The 18,285-nt window shown below is 27.3% G+C and overlaps 1 protein-coding gene across 1 annotated transcript; it reads left to right on the top strand.

Moving 5' to 3' along the window:
* Positions 1–11,543: 11,543 nt before the first annotated feature.
* On the top strand, positions 11,544–14,236 carry LOC101208641 (probable xyloglucan endotransglucosylase/hydrolase protein 28). Its single transcript, XM_031886107.1, has 4 exons — positions 11,544–11,967; positions 12,069–12,169; positions 12,426–12,634; positions 13,408–14,236. Exons 1-4 carry the CDS (start codon positions 11,778–11,780, stop codon positions 13,907–13,909), a joined length of 1,002 nt encoding a protein of 333 aa, XP_031741967.1. The 5' UTR covers positions 11,544–11,777; the 3' UTR covers positions 13,910–14,236.
* The last annotated feature ends 4,049 nt before the right edge of the window (positions 14,237–18,285 follow it).

Genomic DNA, 18,285 nt, shown 5'->3' with positions numbered 1-18,285 from the left:
GAAGGACATTTTAAAATATAACCAAAACTAAATTTTATCATTTGATATTAATAGAAATTAAGTAGTGTTTATCTTACTCAAATTATCATAATTTTTGCTATATTTTTATTCATTTTGCCACATACTTTATGAAAGTGCTTCTTATTTTTTTAATAAAATTATAATGTATATTATATTTGAGTAATTTGACCTAATTTATACATTTTTCATTCGAAATCACCAATTCTGTTGAACTAAGTTATTGTCATCTTATTCCTATTAATTATGAGAACAAAAACTAATTGTATTTTAAGTACATTGGATGTAATAACAATAGATGACATCAAGAAAATTAGAAATTCTTGTATTCTTTTTTTTTTTTAATATTTGTTTTGTTCCGTTAAAAAAAAATCAAATATTATTATGGTGTCTATCTATGGTCACGTGTCGTTATAGTTCGTGTCCTTTGTTATATGTCACTCTCCTCCACATTCAACTTGTTCGTTGTGTGTTTTGAAGGTATCAAATCTTAGTGACCTGTAATTCATCATTTGCTTGCCAAATTGTCTATAAATAATGACATTTGTTGAGTTTTGTGAAACACATATCCGTTAAAATTCTACCAAACTAATTGAAATTTTTTTATTTTTTTAATTTATTATTTATTTTATTCTAATATTATATATTTTTAATTTTCATGATAACAAAATGAGTTCTTTTAAAACTTTTAGAATCTTAATTGTTTTATTTAATTTCACTCGGTAAACTTTCTACGAAATTTTTATCTAGTTTGTTTTATTAATCTCTATGTATATTGAAACCAACCTCTATTAATTACATGTAACTTTAAATATTCTATGAATGGAAACATTTAATACTGGAAAATTGTTAATTTTTTTTTTAAAAAAGGAACTTCATATAGTTTGGGCAGGAAATATTTGTAAGTTTTAGAAAAATTTGAAGAATAGTCAAGTTATTCGAACATTTAATTTGAATAGAAACAGTTAAAGTTTTATTAAAAAAACTAAAGTTTTATTAAAAAACATCCTCAAACTATTGAAAAGTTTTAAAATATTCTTAGACTTTAAAAAGGTATTAAACAAATACTTTTATTGATCCAACATTTAAATCAATTTTCTAGTTCAACCAAATAGAATACCAAAATTTTAAGTTAAACTAAAAATTCTAAAATAAAAAAAAAAAATCTTTAAACATATTAAAACAATAATCCGTCAAATAAAAAAAATGTGTTTGACTATTAATGTACAGAAAACTTTTGAAAATAGTCTTAAACTAAAAAAAAAAATGTTTTAAGAAATTACTCTTGCTATATAACACAAGTTGTTAATTCAGTGTTACTTCCATACTTTTGTTATTTTTTCTCTCCTCTCTTCTTTAATATAAATAAAATTGTACACTTTAACAAGGTATATCCACTTTAATAAAAATAAAGAGAATAATAGGAACATCAATTAATTTTAGGACTTAAATGTGTTAACGAAACTGTATTTTAATAGTTTAGTGTGTATCAATAGTTAGAAACAACTATTGTTTTGGTATGTTTTAATCAGAAATTTTTATTTTGTTAATTTGGTAAGATTTTTTTGGAATTTTACGTCTGAACTTAAAATTTTTATTTTTACTTTTATTTTTTGTTTGTTAAGTAAATTTGGGGAAAATTTAGTTCAAGAGTATTTTTTTAAAAAAAATTAAGTTTAAGAGTATTTATGGAACTTTTCAATAGTTTGAGATATTTTTTTACAAAATTTTAATGGTTTTGATAGAATACTAAAGTTAATAGTATGTTTAAACCCTTTTTTAAGGGTTGAGAGTATTTTTTAAACTTTTGAAATTTTAGAAACATTTTTTACCCCAATTACAAAAGTTAATAACCATTTTTTATAATGGTCATAAACCTTCACGGCAATTGGTAGAGGCCAAAATTGAGACAGTCAAAGGGCAGTAGAACCTTCACGATGATTGGCTCGCCTCAGCTTTTGAGGTCGAGGATGAGGTTAGTGTATCCATCACAAGAGGATGATAATGCACAATTGAGCCTTTATTTGTAACCCTATGGTGGTTCAGTTCAACCACTGAGTGTTCAATCTTGAAAATGGTAAAGAAAATAGAATCTTAATCCGAAAAGAATAATGAAGGCTCTCAACACTAAAACATTATAAATAGAACATGACAACCCACGTAAATCTTGTTCACTCCAACAAATATAGCATGGTTCTATGAAGACTTTAATTAGTTCTTCAATTTTATGTTCTCTATGTAATATAATATATATATATAAATAAAAGATATTTAATGTACATCATTTTAGTTACTAAGTTCGAATCATGTTTGGTGCATTTATATTTTAATTTTTCCATGCTTTAGTACAACCTTCATTTTCTTAAAAAAAAAAAAAAAAAAGAAACAATACCTATGCTAATCCCCACAAATAAAAATGGAGAAATTAGGAAGAAAAACATGTAGAGAGTGGTTAATATTCAACTTCATTTTTAGGTTACTTTTAGATTTTCTTTATAAGCCTTCAATATTTTTATTTTTTAGTTAAAAGAATATAGTAAAGAAAAAAGTTTACAAAATATAGTAAAAATCTTAAAATGACTACCTATAATAAATTCTATCATAATATAATCCAAAATGTTATTATAACTCGTAAATATTTTAATTTATTTTGCTATTTTAAAAAATGTATAAAAATGTTTCTATTTTATTTTTTATATTTTATCATTGAAATAATTTACATACGTTAAGTAAACATCTTAAATATTTTTAGATTAAAAGAAAAAAATAAAAAACATCTTAAACTCTATTGGCTTGATTATTTAAATTAAGATAGAATACTCGAGGTCAACAAAATTTATAGATTTGTCACTATATTCTTCTTAGATTTAAAGTTGTTGTTCTAACATTTACGAGCGGTCTAATTTCCATCTTAACATTTGGTATAGTCTAATTTCCATCTAACATTGGTAGAGCAAGCACCACATCAATCATTAACCATATTTATGTGTTGAGTAATGGTTGGTTGAACTCGAAAACAAAATATGAAAAAGTTAAAATAAGAATAGAATTGGAAAATTGTAAATTAAGTTGAAAAAAAGAAAGAGTTATATTATGTAGTGAAAGCAATAACGCCAAATCCCCAAGTGGAGTGGACACCGCATGTCCGCCGCCGACCACGGCCTTTCTGGGCCCTCCTTGGCCGGAGATTTACACTACACCTCATTCCACCAAATATGCGCCCTCTACCCACTCCTATACGCCCACGTAACTAATGCTTTCTTTCTTCACCTCCTTTATTTATTATTATTTTCTTCATTATATGCATTCTGCATCTTTTAAATATTAATAAACAATTTATATTTTTTAAATATTTTAATTTATTTTGTTATATTTAAATTAGCTTTTCTTTATTTACTTTATCTTTAGAAATGATATATTCTATTATTAAAATATTATTTCTTTTTCTTTTTTTTGGTATTGTTATGCCTTTAATTAATTGAAGACAAAGACTGAAGAGCATCTTTTGTTGACAAAATAAGACGATACATTTGGTAGAACAAAATCTATTTACAGATTCCAATCAATAACTTAATTTAAATTCCATTCTTTTATGTTTTTCATTTTTAAAACTAACCTTACATTTTACTCTAACCATCATAACCGGAATTTTTTTCTCTCTCCTCTTGTTCATTAAAAAAATAATCATAAATATCACAATTATTAAACTAACCCATTTCGTATGGTTAAAACAAATTTAGATGGAGAATTCCATCCATCAGTTTTTTTATCTATACTACCTAAGCTCTGGTTAGTCACATCTTCTATGCTTAGTTAGATAAAATGTGTTACTTAACCGTAAGTCAAAATAGTTTTTAATAAAATCAATAACAATCGGCCATATATCTTAATGTATTTTATTATATATATATATATATATATATATATATATATTTTGTTGAGGTTGGTGATTTGTTTAATTAATATTAACAAACAGTAGTTAACTAATCGTACAATTGAACTGAAAATATAAAATCAATATTTTTATTAGGGATTTTCTTCCTTTTTGAGAAAAGGGAAGAGGTTAATAAAATAATATATATATACCCATATTAACAACCAATAAAGATAAAATAAGTGTGATTAGAAAAATAAAATTAACCCATATTAGTTCCCATAATTATAAGCTATTGTTTATATTTTCATACATGGAAAATCATAGGGTATTTATAAACAAAATGATGTACAAAATGTCTTGAGTTATAAATATGGTGGTTATGAAGAAAAATGTTAAAGTCAGCATTATTCAACAACAATTGATCGTATTCAAATAATAATAACAATAATAAAGATTATTGTTAGTTTTATATTTATATGTGTTCTTTGCAAATTTCATTTATTTTTTTATTTGAAGCATTTGATTTGATGTATCTAGAATTTTTGTTCATTGTCATTGTAGTGCACCAATTATGGGGACTTGATTGTATTAAAATTTAATTTAATATGATGTGTGGAAAATAAGGGTGTGTCATATCACGGGTGCTTTTATTGACTTAATTATCAAATATCATTCTAGTGAAGAATCATACAAAGTTTGTAACTATAATCCATCTTTTAAAAATCTATGAATTAAGAATGAAAAACATTTAAACTTTTGTTTATATATATAATCACTTACATCCCTTTTTATAAACTATTTTATTTTTTGTCAATTAATTTTTTACACAAAATTTTAGCCAAATTTTAATTAAAAACAAATAGCTTATCAAACTATAAATTGAAAATTAAAGGGTTGCCAAACCAAACCTTTTAACATCTTTTAAATTTGGCATGTTTTCTGATATATATCACAATTTTTTTTTAATGAGAAAAGCATTTCAATTCTTAGTTAAAATGTAAAAACTTATCTTATTTTGTTTTTAATATTTCACCAATAAAAAAAAAGCTCAATAAGTAAAATTAGAATTGGTAAGTTTAGTTAAAAAAGAAGTTAAAAATAATTATCTGATAAAGGAAAATTAAGATTCCAATAGTTTTTTTTATCGAAAGTATTAAAGCGTAAAAGTTTATTTTACAATTTAAAATAAATTGAAAATTTTATTTTTTAAAAAAATAGCTAAATATTGTAATATATTTGTGATAGACCACACGAGGTCAAAGATAAATAACTATATGTGTCTATAATGGTAGAGATAGTTGATTGTATATATATATTTAAATATTTTTTATATATTTTAATTTATTTTACTATTTTTAAAAACAATAAGAATAAATTTTGTTTGAATTTCTCACCCCAAGATTTATAATACGTTTGAATTTTTAGTCTAAATTTAAATTTTAAACAGAATATTGAAAATCACTTTTAACCTTCCGTTTTCAAATCTTGACTTTATGGTTTAGATTTTAGAATTATTTTTTCTTTTTTGAAAGAAAAAAGCATTGGATGGAAGTAATTTTCAAAAGCAAAAAGTGAAAGTAAAACATCTTTCAAACAGCTGTTGCCTTAGAACAAATATAATGTGAATAAAATATATGATTTAGGACTATGATATGTTTGAGCATATTGTCACATAATCTTACCTTGTAACTAACAATGAAATTAAATGCATTAAGAAAATGCAAACGAGTTGGAACTAAATATATTAATTTAGGCTTAGTTTAGGATTGATTAAAATGGTTGTTAACTTCTTTCATAACAATCAGTTATAAAATAAAATAAACTAGTATTTGATAAATTGTAACTCGAAAAAGTAGATGAAAGTGTTTGATATAAATAATGTTAAATTTATGTGGTTAGCATAGATGAATTGATTAACTTTCATATTTTTGTATGCTTTCGTATAGATTCATATAGATATCTACCTTCTATCAATATTTATTTTGTAAATATGTTTAGTAGTTTTATCACTTAAAAATAAATAGATATTAATAAAGGGAAGAGAAAGAAAATAAATAATGAAAGGATAATAACCCTCTCAAAAGAATGATAACAATTTGGAAAGAAGTCAAAAGAAAGAAAGAAAGAAAAGGTAAAATGCAAGGTGTTTGAAAGTCAATAGGAAGTGTTAAATGAGCCATAAATTCTCACAACTAAATTAGACCATTTGCCTGGACTAACTAATTTCACGTTACTTTTTCCATTGGATCCAATACCTTTTTCTTTTGTCTCTCTTCCCATTTCTCATCTTAAAAAATAATTCAAATCACAAAACAAAACAAAAAGAATACTTCAATTAAAACATGTATATAATATAGCTCACAAACTTCATACATTCAAATTTCAAAATTCTCTATTTTTTTATTATCTAATTTTACGCTAAATACAATAAATAAATCTTAAATTTATGGATCTAATCTTTTAATTTACTGTTAATTTGGAAAACATATATTAACCTATTTTATTTTCTCCCATTAAAATTTATTATTATTATTAATCAATTTTCGTAAAAACTAATTACAAGAAATTTGAATTAAGATTTCTTTATAAGTAAGGCAAACTTGTTTGATCAAATAAGAAGTATATGAACTAAAAATCAAAATAATATTTTAACTATTTTAAATCAATTATCATATAGTTTTCATTGAGGTTATTACTAAAATATTAGATAAGTTAATATTAATGTGTATTTTTTAAAAGATAACAAGATAATATTGAGCATATTTCAACTGGTTATTCAAAATAATAAAATAAAATTGAATGGGAATAGATTTGGATGAAATAAAGAGAAGTGGATAAAGAAAGTAAAATAGTAAAATATTAGTAATGGAGAGGAACCCGTGGGTGTGAGAGTCCCAAGTCCCAAGTCCCAACCACCACAACACCAACTGGGAGCAAAGAGCGCACAATAGGGTGAAGAAGAAGAGTGAAGATAAGGTGCACCCAGGGCCCACCGTGGAGGAGCATCCGCTTGTGACCTTGACCTTTCCCATGCACGTGCACCCACCCACCCCCCCTTCTTTATCATTTTTTAGAAACAAATAAAACGGTTTCTTTTTTTTCTTTTTCTATTTTTTGCAATTACCGAATTGGAAAAACTTATTCATTTTTCTTCCGTTTTTTCTTTTAACGCGTGAATGGTGGAGCCCACTGCGGGTTCAAAATGTAAAATTCTTATTTATTTATATTTATTTTCCTTAAATTTCGTTGGTTTTAGATTCTCTGTAGGGCGCTGTCCCCATCACCTAATCAAATTTTGAACGGGGAAATAGTGTAAATAACAAACCATTGTGTAATCTATATTTGAAAACGTATTTTTTTATAACTAATATATATATATATATATATATTTTTAAAAATTACTATGTTTTATTTTACAAATAAAATAGGCAAATCATTGTTAGAAGTTGGGAGAAGATAAACTTTAAACAATTTGATTTAATTTTATAATATTTTCAAAATCTTGTGATTATAGAAATTTTGTTACAAAATTTTAAATTCACCGATGACAAGACAAAGACCAGAATATGTTAGTACTTTGAGTTTAAAAAAAAAAATACACCATCCATTTCATTTTTAATTTGAGAAAGAAAATGAAAAGTATCCATCACTATTTTTATGTCAATTTAAATAGATACAATACGGACCCTAAATAATATATATATTGTATTATTTTTATAGTATAGTTTGAAATAAACTATTTTATTAAGAATATTTTATAAATTGTGAGAGCGATGTTATTTATTTGAGAAGGATAGAGATGTCATCTTCTCGTTATTTATTACTGTTAAAATGGATAGGAAAAGAAAAAAGAAACTTTTAACCAAATACTAATTTGGTATTTTGTCGTTTAGTTTGTAAGAAAATAGTTAATAGCTTCTGCAATATAATAAATTTAATTTATGTATATTTGTTTATAACAATTTGGCTTCATAAAAATAAAATGTTAGAAATTTAACCGTGCTTCTTTCCTATTTATATATGTGCATATTTATTATAGAAGGCCGAGCTTATATAATTGATTAAATTGTCACATATTATACATTGACAATCACATATTTTTCATTACATATTCAATTTAAAATATAAGAACTAAATAATTATATACTAAATTAAATTATTATCACAATGATCAAAAGTGTTTCTTAACTTTGTTGTTATATATTATTATGGTTAAAATATGTTGAATTTGTTAGGTAACGCTATAGAGTCTAACTCTTTTGCTACTAAGAAGGTTTAGGGACAACGTACTCTGATGGGGTTGAGGGACAACACCTTCAAAAAGTGAGCATATTCATTTGTTTATAAGTTATTTACCATTTTGACATTGGAGTTTAGAGAAGTGCAATATATAAACTCTTTAACCTAGTAACGTCGTTTAGTAATTTTGAAAACATTTTATCTAATAATATCTTTCTCTCACTATATTCTATACATTTTTGTATTATTTAACTGTTTTATTTCGTAACTATTACTAATTTATTATTCACAACTTTGTCCTTGTTTAAGTTGATAATAGTAATTTGTGAAGGTTAGATTCCTTTCTTACATATTTTAGCTTTTATCTCCGTGGAAGATATGAAGTTTTGTAGATTTAAATATTTTTCTTCATGTTTATGATATGATTTATTTAAAAGAACAAATAAAAAGTAATAAGTACAATTTTGGAACAAAGATGAGGTTGAAAATACTACATCCTCTCTACCCATGTTAGAAGTTAACAAATTTCACATCAAATAGTTGAAAAAATCTCACATTTCATTAATAAGTTAATATCGTTAAAGGTAGTTGTCAAAGTATATTGTTGGAGTGTGACAATTGTAATTGTCAATAGTGTGTTACCGGAGTTTGGTATTAGTTGTGGTTATCATAGTTGATCATTCATTGGAGGTAGTTATTCAAAAAGCTTTCAATCTAAACAAAATCAAAATTTAAAAATAATAATTTTACTTTTTTAATTGTATGAAATTTGAATATTAAGTTTCTTAAAATTTAAAAACTATTTGGTTTCAATTGTTATACATATTTTAAAAATATATAATTGAAAAAGAAAGAGAAAGATAATTAAAAATGTTGAAAACAAAAAAGGAAGAAGAAGAAGAGAAAAAAAGAGAGTAAAGGGTGGGTCCAGGTAGGAAGCGCATTTGTAGAGTTTGAAAGGGGAAAGGCGCCGAATTTTAGAAGGTCCCACGAGATGCTCCTTATGTTTAAGGGTAGGGAGGGATGGAGCCTTTTACTTTTACTTTTCTCCACCAATCAATTTATCCCACTTTTCCCAAACTCCCCTCTTTTATTTCTTCTCATTTTAAATTCCATCAATTTACAACAGTTCAAATCTTCCCCTTTTTTTAATTTTGTTACCATTTCTACTCATTATTTAACCAATAAAAAAACCCCCTCATTTTTCAAGCTACATATGTCTAAATTTGTCATAATATACGTAATCAACTCAAGATTAGAAGTTTGATTTTTTGTATATGTACCCAATTCAATGTTTTTTCAATACAAAATCTAACTTAGCTACAAGGATATAATTTACAAAATAAACAAATGTATAAGCAACCTAAAAGGAACAAAATTATTGAATAGTAATATCCACTAAAAAGGTTAATTTTCATCTAGTCTTTTGAACTTTAGGTTGGGTAATTTAATAATTCTTAAAATTATTTTTATTTTATTTCAATTTATTAATCAAGTTAAACTTTTCTTTTCTTTTTTTATCTTAACAAAACATTTCGTCTTCAAAAATCTAGTAGAAATTTCAACAAAATTAAGTAAGATAACTTAATTACATTCAAGCCATCTTGTAGTAAGTGGTGTGTTGAATTACTCTATACAAGGGGAAACCACGTCTTCACAAACACAACATTTAGAATGTATTGCAACCAAAATTACAACCTTTCTCAAATCAAATTCTCATCATTAACATTTTAATGCTTTTGTTTGGTTAATTTTATAGTATTCATACAAAATTAACTTTTAATTTTATTACTGTTTTTCCAACACTTTCAAGTTAGTATAAATAAATCTCAAATCTTTTAACTTTTACTTTTAACAATCAACCCATAAACGTTAAATTGTATGCCTAATAAATTTTAATAAATTTGAAACAATCTTTTTGACTTAAATTTGATATATACATCAGTGTTGAGTTCACAGTCTAAAAATAGACTTGTGAGATTCATCCATTTCATTAAAGTCTTAGTTAGCAAAAAAAGAAAAAAGAAAAAAGAAATAGTGATTTCACTAATGGAAAATTGATGTGTTTAAGAAAAAAAGAAATAGGAAATAGAAGGAAAGAAAGTGAATTGGGATTTGGATATATTGGAGGTGGGGCGGTTGCCAGATGATGGACGCAACTACATGATTCCCTTTTCTCTTCTTTTTTAAATTCCCTTTTTTTCCCCTAAATTCTTATAAACATTTCTTCTTTTCTTCCTTTCTTTTCTTAAATAAATACAATTATTTATCATATTTATTTTTGTATATAAAAGCAATTCCACTTTTCATAATCAGAAAGGCTGTTTTCAGAAAAATTAATTGTATATTACCCTCCTAAAGATACATCATTTGTATTGTAGTGCCCATCTTTATTTTTTTTCAAAATTTTGTAGTTCTTATTTCTTATTGTATCTCCCAATCTTTCATTGCCACTTTATCCAATTGTTAAGCTTTAAAAAGATACAAATAATAATAAAAAAAAGGAATTAAAAAGTCATGTAAATATTTAGTTTTGGCCCCAAAGTCTTGGTATTGGGAAAAAGTGCCGGAAATTACTTGTAAAAATGGCATTCTCATACTATTTGTGGAAACATGTCATTGGAGCTTGGAATAATTTCTAATAATAATCCTTTAAAATTTGTGTCCAAATAATAAACATTAAACATTGGTTTACGACGATGATGTAATTCCATACATTTTGTATATTTTTCATGCTCTTCTTCTTCTTCTTCTTTTTTTAATTATTATTATAGGAATACGAGTTTCGAGATCAACTATATAGCCTAGAGATTCAAAATTTTCTTTCTCAATTAAATCCCATTATTATTATTATTTAATTAAGATGTAAAAAAGGACTGTTTAGATATATTTTGATCACATTTATAAGGAGATGCTTGTAGACGTCAATTTTCTAAGAAAGACAGCAATAAAATTAGGAAAATTAGTAATCTCCATTGCTAGTTTAATTTTTATTTATTTATTGTATATTAACATTTTTAGTATAGATTTTGAACATTTCATCACCAAAAATTAATATTATCATTTAATCAATTAAGTAAAAGTTAACTTTGAAGATATGGATAAAATATTTATCAAAATTGCATGAAATAAGATTAAACAAAGTTGGAAGCATATAGACTAAATTTATATTAATTATAACTAAGCTAACCAATTGTAATTTAAGATTCCTTTTATTCCTTTTTTCTCCTAAATAAACTTTTATAAAACTAAAAGAATCTCACACATGGAACCGAACATTCAGTCAAACTAATTAGTATTGAAAATTTGTTGACAAAAAATAATAAGAAATGGAAAAAGAAAAAAGAAAAGAAAAGAGAAAATGATGGGAATTAGATTAAGAAGATAATTAGGATTAGGAAAGCAATTAAATTACGAAAAATTGTAGGAGAAATGTGTCTACATAAGAACAGCTCAACATACTCTGCTCTTTCTAACATCCCATTTCATTTCCTTTGTCTCTCTTCACATTAACATCTTTTGGCTCTCTCTCTCTTTCTCTCTCACTCATAGCTGTAGAGAGCAAAATATTATTCCAAACCCCTTTCTTTTTTTTCTTCTTCTTCTTCTTCCCCATTCAGTTTCAAAATCCACTAAACCAGCCATGGTTTTCTTTCGAATTCCCTTTCTCTTTGCTTCTTTTCTCTGTTTTTTCTCACTTCTTGTTTCTGGGTCTTCGAGGAATTTCCCGATTCTCGACTTTGAAGAAGGTTATAATCCTTTATTTGGTGATGACAATCTCGTCCTTCTCAAGGATGGCAAGTCAGTTCATCTTCATCTTGATGAGAGGACTGGTGAGAGAGAAAAAACTCTGTTTTATGAAATGGGGTTTCTGTGGTTTATTTATTTGTTCATTTATTCTTAACGTTTGATTCTTCTGGTTTTTGTTTTTCAGGCTCTGGGTTTGTTTCTCAAGACCTTTACCTTCATGGGCTTTTCAGTGCTTCCATTAAGTTGCCTTCTGATTACACTGCTGGTGTTGTGGTTGCCTTTTATGTGAGTTTCTTCCTTCTCTGTTTTTCATATTATAGTGGCTGAATAAATATTTGCTTGTATGAAGGATTGCTCCTTCTGTGTCTGTTTTAGAGGTTAATCTAACATATCCAGTGACTGTTTTTTAGTTTGATGGGGAGTGGATTTCTTTATTTGATTCACTAAGTGAGTTCATAAAATAGTTCAATCAACTTGTATGAGAAAAAGTAGGGGAAGATTGATTGAGCTTTGTGGATTTTTTCTTCTTCTTCTTCTTCAGATGTCAAATGGAGACATGTTTGCTAAGAACCATGACGAGATAGATTTTGAGTTCTTAGGGAATATTAGAGGCAAAGATTGGAGGATTCAAACCAATATTTATGGGAATGGAAGCACAAGCATTGGTAGAGAAGAAAGATATGGGCTCTGGTTTGATCCATCTGAAGATTTTCATGAATACAGCATCCTTTGGACCGAATCTCTCATCATGTAAGTTCTTCTTGAAATCAATGTTAATCTCATTACTTTTTCAACAATGAACTCCTTGTTATGCTAAATGTTTTTCTTACTCCCTTTAGGGATTTTGATGTGATGCCTTTGTTATTAGTACAATATTTAGAGTTTTTCTCTTTTGAGGGAAAAAAATTGAGTGTGGGTTCTGAATTTTTCCCTAAAACTGAGTCCCTTGTTTTGTAAAAACCACCTTTTCCCATTCCTACAGGATAAAGGGCTGTTTGGGTTTTCCTGTGAAAGAAAAAGGAAAAAGAACAAAAAAATTTGCCATTTGAAGATTACAAGAGAAACATGTGATTGGGTTGGGGTTGGACCTTGTTGACTGATGTAAAACAATTTTCTTGGGAAACTAATTCAAAATTCTTTTTTTATTTTTTATTTTATTATATTTTTTGGTCTCTCTCTTGACAAATTATAAAGAATTCGGAAAATCACTATGAACAGAAACTATCAGCACTTCAATGGATGCAGTTCATGCCTGCAAACATTCTGAATAATTTCCTCACATGAAACTGTTGTTCTACTGTCAACGTACCTAACACACTATTAGTGGACTATGTGCAAATCTGTGTGTTGATTCATTACTGTTTAAGTTTTTTTCCATCTTTATATGTCAATTTTGTAACTTTTACTTTCACTTTAAGCAGGGACTAATCTTAAAGGAAGCATATTGAGATTATGGATGATGAGATCGATTTTCATAGTTGGTTTTGATTCTCTCTTTTTTTTTCTGTTTGATTTTCATGTAGCTTTTATGTGGACAATGTTCCCATTAGAGAGGTGAAAAGAACGGCAACAATGGGAGGTGACTTTCCTTCTAAACCAATGACTTTGTATGCAACAATCTGGGATGGATCTACTTGGGCTACCAATGGAGGCAAATACAAAGTTAACTACAAATACGCCCCATACATCGCTGAATTCTCCGATTTTATCCTCCATGGCTGCACCGTCGACCCAACCGAACAATCCTCAAGCTGTGATCACTCCCAAAAATCTATACCAATCCCTTCTGGTATGACACCATCTCAAAGAGCTAAAATGGAAAGCCTCAGGAAGAAACACTTGACATACTCCTATTGCTATGACCGCATCCGCTACAAGACCCCTCCATCAGAGTGTGTGATCAACCCTGACGAGGCCGAACGACTGCGACTCTTCGACCCTGTCACATTCGGTAAAGGAAGACGCCATCGTGGGAAAATCCACCACCACAGCCACCCAAGACAGGCAGAATCAGCTTCTGCTTGATCCTTAGCATTCGGTTTCATGTGGGGGGTTATTTTCTTGTGTATAGACGACGACCGATATCAGTCGACAGATTTCTTGAGGGTGATAGAAAAGAAGGTGCCATAGGAGATCCACATTGAAGAGTATCTGTATAGTTCTTTTTTTTCATTTCACACGTTTCATTACATTCTTGGGTTCTCTATTACAACATTCACTAGTATTCGATGGGCTGCTGTTTGGGTTTCTACAATATTGAATTTGGTTCCATATTTTGTGTACTATTTTGTTACACCCTCATAAATTTGAATAAAAGACTAAAAAAACAAAAAAAGAATATTTATTATTTAACTGTTGTTGGTTGCCATTGTTGTTAAGTGAGTTTATTTATTTCCCTTTTCTGAGTAAAAGAAAACATGATAGAATTTTGTTTGTAGGGAAGAAGGTGTCCAAATGGCAGAGGTCTTCTTTTGGTTTTTGTTTTAAAATTCAAAGTTTCCATTGGAATCCAAAGTGGGAAGCAGTGGCAGTCTGTTTGAAAGCTGGAGTTTCAGAATGAATGTTCAAATTAGAAGCAATATTACTTTTGTGCTAATGCTCTGTGTGTGATTATGTTTTTTTGTCTTTTGTTTTTTAGCAACCACATAATGTGAATCTTTTCAAATTGCATAACCTCTCATTGTTAATGTAAAGTTTTAAAATGACACATATTAAAAATGAAAAAGGTAAAAATAAAAAAACTGAATTTTGTTTAAAGTATTTACTACACCAAACAAATGATCACTTTAGCATAAAGTACGTATAAACGATAAAAAGGTTTATTATTAGAATTCTTCTACTCCATATTGATAAAAATGATAATTGTTACATGCATTGTAATGTATTTAAGTACAACTTTAGGATAAATGAAGTAAACTTGAAATCTCTCATTTTTAGAAATATATAGATGTCAATTAAACTAAGTTTATGTTACATGTAACACTTCTTTCAAGATTATTCATTAACAACTGCATCACGAATGACGAAGAGAAGATTAAAAAATCACCGTGAGAGGAAGCAAAAATTGCTAAGGCACGAGTTGTTTTGTTTTCTTATCTGGGGACGTGATAAAAAAAGAAAGACATGATTAGAATTCTCAACATATCCAAAATATAATAAGCTCAGTTAAGCAAAAGATGTATCCTTCCTACACAATTAAGTGAATCACCTCTAATGCATAAGACTCCCTAACGCAGTCAAACCTCTCATGATGGCTTCAACTTTTAGTAAGGGAATGTCCCACCGCTTCCTAGTAAAAGTAGAACTACAACTTAGAATCCCTCTTCTATCATGATCTCATATAATCCACTCAAGACCACTGGATTCATGCTCCTTCGACCAACCCACATAAGCATTTAGCTTCCTGCAACCCAAGCTCAACGTATAGCATTTTAGTCAATAACAATAGTTTCAAGCTCAATTGTAAAGTAGGTATCATAGAGAAGATGTCGAATGTACCCAAGAATGAATACACATGGAAAATGAAGGGGTGGAGAGAAAATGAGACTTGGGGGCTGAATACTCGATAAAAATTGACCTAGAAATTGAAAAAAATATTTATAGCAAGTTGGAGTGCAATTATACTTTGAACATATATTTCTATAACATTGTGTGCAATTTTAATATGCACTCTACCTAGTAGCAACTTCGTAATTTTTACATTATCAGAGTTGCGTTTAAAAGTTTATAAAACAATATAGTTTAAAATATTTGAGTTAGTTATCACATTGTGTAATCAAAGGAATTCAACTTTTACCTCACACGTTAAACTAATACATATAGGCCCAATATTTATAAAATGAAAAGCACCAATTATGTACTTCTAAGTGTTGTGTTTTCATTTAAAACAGTAAACTTAAACGCAGCTAATACTTTCATATTCACTTTTGACTTTTTTTTATATTACTATTAAATAGAAACACTTTAATTGATTGAAAGCTACACTTCTGCATTCCATACTCAATACATTACAAGATGGAAAATTCATATAATAATAAAATTAGCTAAAATATTTAAAATAATATATATTAATAATTGACACGGAAATATTTCTATAAACATTGATACTTTGTCATTCATAATATAATAGTTTTCTTTTTTTGTTGACTTTCTTTATTTAGATTTCTATTTTAAATGTCGTGTTTTGGTTCTTATAAGATTAATTTTGTTTCATTTTAACTAGTGTGTTTTCAAAACATTTATTTTAGTGTCTATATGAATAAAGTAGAAGGAAAATGAAGGGACAAACATGGTTATTTTTGAAAAGTAAAAGAACTAAAATGAAGGAAATCTAAAATTAGATTTATATTTTAAAAGTATAAAGAAAAAAAAAAGAAGAAGGGGGAAAGAAGGAGAGGGGTAGAAATGGAAAAGGGAGAGGGTATCCGAGTATGTGTGGGATTAGGTTGACAAAAGCTTAGAAATGGTATCCTCAATCTGACACTCTCTCTATTTACTTTGTCTCTTTGTTTTGGTTCCTTTTTTCTATGTTAACAATACCCATTTTCAACAATCTTCACCAAACTCCTCACCCACCTAACTTCAATCATATTCTATATTTACATTTTTACTACTCCTAATTTTAATATATATATATATTTCAACCCAATTTCTATTTTATTTTTACATCTCACTGCTCCTTTTCATCAACTTTTCCTCATTTGTTTTTATATAACTTTATCCAACAATAGTGATCAATTATATTTAGGTTAAATTAAAGCAAGAAAATTACTTTCTTTTTTCTTTTCTTTTTTTAATCAAAATACTCCTACTCATATTCTTTTTCGACTTATTTCCCATTTCACATTTATTTTAAGTTATCATAAAAGAAAAATTTATGTGACGGTCACCTAAAAATTAAAACTTATCTAATGTTCTACTCTTTTTTTTTTTTTTACTCTAAAATAGTTATTACAAATAATTACATTTAAAAGAATATGAATGATTTTTAAATACACGAGGAAATTTATGAATATTTGTTTTATTTATTTATTTTCGTTAGAGAAGATGTTTAGCCAAATCAAATTGAATTTCCTCACATCATCCCAACAATCTCTTTTATTGCGTTTTCCTCAATTTTGAAGATGTGTAATTTTGACAAATTAATTTAGTTGTTGACCATCCAACCACACACAATAGACTTGTAAAATTAATGGTGATTTAATCACCATTTATTTGATATTGTGACAAAATTTAATTTGATATTGATAAATTTGGTTAGTAGTCCAATTGGACTTGAAAATTTAAATTCAACTAGGTTGAGTGATAAAAGTCGTTTGGATCTAGAGTCTATCTAATTCAAGTTTATGGTGAAAAAATTAGGTAAATTAAAAGAGATATCGTGTCAATAAACTCAAATAGAAGACATTTTAAAAAATGTCTAAAATAAGTTTTTTTTTCTCTCCATAATTTGAGGTTATCATCGTACCATTTTCACAATTGTATAGACAAAAAGACTTATTTGAGCTCCACGTTCCTTCAAGAACATATGATGCCGGCCATAAGACCTCTAAGCTTAAGTTAGTGATCATCATAGGGCGGTACAATGAGAAGAAGAACATACCTCCCGTGAAGCCTATTTGAAACAACCAAATAGGCTTAGATCATGACCCAAAAGAAGTCTTCAAGCTCATATGTAAATTAAGAGAATGATAATTAATTAGTTTATTATTAATTTGGCCCAACATCTTTCCTTTCTACACCTTTAAGCTCATGTGACTTTTATTATTCTGATTTTACCGTTTCACTTCTGGATCACTTTGATATATATAATTGAGATTGAATACATATGACATTATTACAACAAGGAAATAAACTGATGAAAAGGGAAGAGAGGGAATAAATTACGAAAGCTAAAAGAGAGGGATACAAATTAAAGCTTAGGTTCTTGATTTTGGTTGTAGAAGAGAAAAAACTCTTATATACACTTAGAGTATTATTTCTAAAATTGCTAAAATTGCTGCTCATTATAATTACATCAATAAATATTTAATAAATTTAACCAAACTGAAATTTGAGTTCCAAATATGGTCCACATGTGTAGTTAAATTGCCCCAGTAAAAGCTGGGCCCGAATCTAAGCTTTGGTCCAATCGTAAGTTTAATAGTTAGGCTCAAGCTAGTTAGGTAGAAGCCCAATTAAAGCCCTTCGAAAATTCTCTTAGTACAACTTTTTTTTTCCTTCCTTTTAAACAAGGAAAACCGTGAAAATGACCAAATAATTGATAACAAATTAGAAAATAGCATTTTTTTTTTAAAAAAATGATTTATAGCAAAACTTTATGATGTAGTTATTTTTCTATTTTTTTAGTCGATTTTACTCCTATAGAAAAAAAATTATAAATGAAAATAATATAATATAAT

Source organism: Cucumis sativus, chromosome 5, assembly GCF_000004075.3.
Source record: "Cucumis sativus cultivar 9930 chromosome 5, Cucumber_9930_V3, whole genome shotgun sequence".
NCBI classification, from domain to species: Eukaryota; Viridiplantae; Streptophyta; class Magnoliopsida; order Cucurbitales; family Cucurbitaceae; genus Cucumis; species Cucumis sativus.
The sequence above is the reverse complement of the archived record's forward strand: the minus strand, read 5'-3'. Positions and strand labels throughout refer to the sequence as shown.

What these genes read in the sequence shown, in the direction of transcription:
- LOC101208641 (XM_031886107.1), top strand. Translation starts at nt 11,778, where the DNA reads ATGGTTTTCTTTCGAATTCCCTTTCTCTTTGCTTCTTTTCTCTGTTTT. An exon ending in GTGTTGTGGTTGCCTTTTAT is followed by an intron (nt 12,170 to 12,425) that starts GTGAGTTTCTTC and finishes CTTCTTCTTCAG; the next exon opens with ATGTCAAATGGAGACATGTT. An exon ending in TGGACCGAATCTCTCATCAT is followed by an intron (nt 12,635 to 13,407) that starts GTAAGTTCTTCT and finishes ATTTTCATGTAG; the next exon opens with CTTTTATGTGGACAATGTTC.